Raw genomic sequence first — 2,068 nt, forward strand, 5'->3', positions numbered from 1 at the left:
CAAGACAGGTGGGGCGTCCATCTCAACTTTTTCAAGGTCCACCTGACCTGTGTACTCTTGATATTTACTGATCCATCCATAGAAGAACCTGATTAATATCATCTGCACATGGCGAGTATTTGTTGTATTAGAGGTGGTGCGGTACCACTGACTGGATACTGGAGGGGTAACACGAAGATATTGTACTGTATGCAATATAATGTGGCTCATCTCGCAGATTGTTAGCTCAGTTATGTTGAGGCGATAAGGCTCGGTAGGAGTGGGTTCATGATTGGGATGACTAAAGGGCAGGGGCAGTCCCGGTCGCGGCACTGAGTGAGATGACTCACTAGATGACGGCCGATCATCGTTCTTTCGATTGAATCGCCATAGGACGATATCAGGATTTAACGGCCAGACACCTACCGATTTTCACGAAGAAGCGATATACTCAGCAGATAAAGCGCTCTCCCATGACGGCCAAAAGAGGCGAAAAGGTCTCTTTCGTAATATGACAAAGGCCTTGAGATTCATGAAGAAATTGTTCTGATCTCTCGCTGTACGTTGTAAAGAGAGGCCTGAAGATTCCAACCTCAAGTAGCTGGAGCAAATGCATATACGTCAGCAACGCAGAATTTTCTTTAGTCAGCTTATTGGCAGCCTCGGGCTGCGTTTCTAGATCTCACAGGTTACCTCTCGCCCAGAAATCCCGATATTCGTGTTGGCCCATTGAAGGGAAAAATTGCACTATAGGAAGATTCTACGAAGGGGAAGAAACTTTTGGAGCACAAATGATCACCCGCGAATTGCGCGACGGGTGAGGATCCTGGGTGATTAAGCGGCCTCCCCATTCTCACCTCTTTTCCAATTAACCTAATGAGTGTGTGTATAGACATTCTCTAACGCCTTATTTACTCGCTCTCCAGTCTTCCTTGATGAGGTCCGCTGCTCTTTCCGCGAATGCGTACACAGTAGCTTGTAGATTCGCTGTACTTACAAGCGGGATAGCACTCGCATCCACAACCCTCAGTCCTTCGATACCATAGACCCTCAAATTGGAATCCACCACCCCGTCTCTCTCGCGAGGCAGCATGGAACAGGTCCCCGCAAAGTGCCACATGGAGACTAAATTCTCCCGAGCATACTTCTTTGCAGCATCTAAGTCTCCCTGGAAGTCTGCAACTGGGTCACGGAACTTCAGTGGCTGTTCGAGCAGCTCCCCAAGCTGAGGTGACTCTGCTAAGTTCTTAATACCAAGCAAATGCCGTGCTATGACTTCCAGATCGAGAGGATTCGACAGGTAACCAGGATCAATGATTGGAGGGGTTTCAGGATTGATGGAGGTACTTGAGTTCTTTTTGTCAGATTTGGTGAATATACGGTTTGTTGGGGTGGGGTGCATATGAAGAGCCAGGAGTAAAGAACCTCTTACAATCTCTAGCAGGGAAGAAAACAAAAAGTTTACTCACATATGAACGCTTCCGCGGGAAAGCGGTTGAGAAAGCATTACTCCAAGCGTGACGAACTTTCCAGGCGAAGGAGCTGGGACAGTCTCATCATTGAGGTCTTTGGCATAATTCGTCTGCCCTAAGGCAGACAGGTATGCAGCTGATGGTTGCTTGGAATCAAGAACCGTGGTCTTCGCGATGTCGTAATAGGCTCGTGTCGCCCTGTGCTCTCGTGAGTTTTCGGGGGCGTAGTTTGTAAATAATGCCTGGAGAGCACTTCTGTCCGGTAAAGGAAGAGGCAAATAGGCGTAGGTGTGAACCCCGAGTGAAGCTAAGGGCCCAGACTGTGTGGAAGTGTATTCCTGCATTGCCTGACCGAGGGCTTCAGGCTCTTGTCTGATCAGAGAGTCCTTAGTCTCAAGTTCAGCCTTTGCTTGAAATGCAGTGTACGATATCATATGATCTAAAAGTGATAGATATTAGTTTAAATCCGTCCCAAAGCGAGTATGCATCAAAAATGGGGATAGTTTAACAGTATTTGAGAGCCAAATCAAGATCAACAATACAAAGGTTTTGAATGTGCTAGATTGGAAGCTGTTCACATACCCTGAAGATTCTGCCCAACTCCAGGAAGGTTCATG

The 2,068-nt window shown here is 47.3% G+C and overlaps 1 protein-coding gene across 1 annotated transcript; it reads right to left on the reverse strand.

The window, feature by feature from the left end:
- Window positions 1-886: 886 nt before the first annotated feature.
- KD926_006239 (GMC family oxidoreductase) lies at window positions 887-1,885 on the reverse strand (the record flags this gene model as incomplete). The annotated part of the gene is made up of 2 exons (XM_053095632.1): window positions 887-1,325; window positions 1,449-1,885. The coding sequence occupies 2 exons, from the start codon at window positions 1,883-1,885 to the stop codon at window positions 887-889; spliced, it is 876 nt and encodes a 291-aa protein (XP_052949719.1).
- Window positions 1,886-2,068: the final 183 nt, after the last annotated feature.

The sequence above is a fragment of the Aspergillus affinis genome, assembly GCF_023601865.1.
Source record: "Aspergillus affinis strain CMG 70 chromosome Unknown NODE_327_length_2125_cov_84_820801, whole genome shotgun sequence".
Lineage (NCBI taxonomy): Eukaryota > Fungi > Ascomycota > Eurotiomycetes > Eurotiales > Aspergillaceae > Aspergillus > Aspergillus affinis.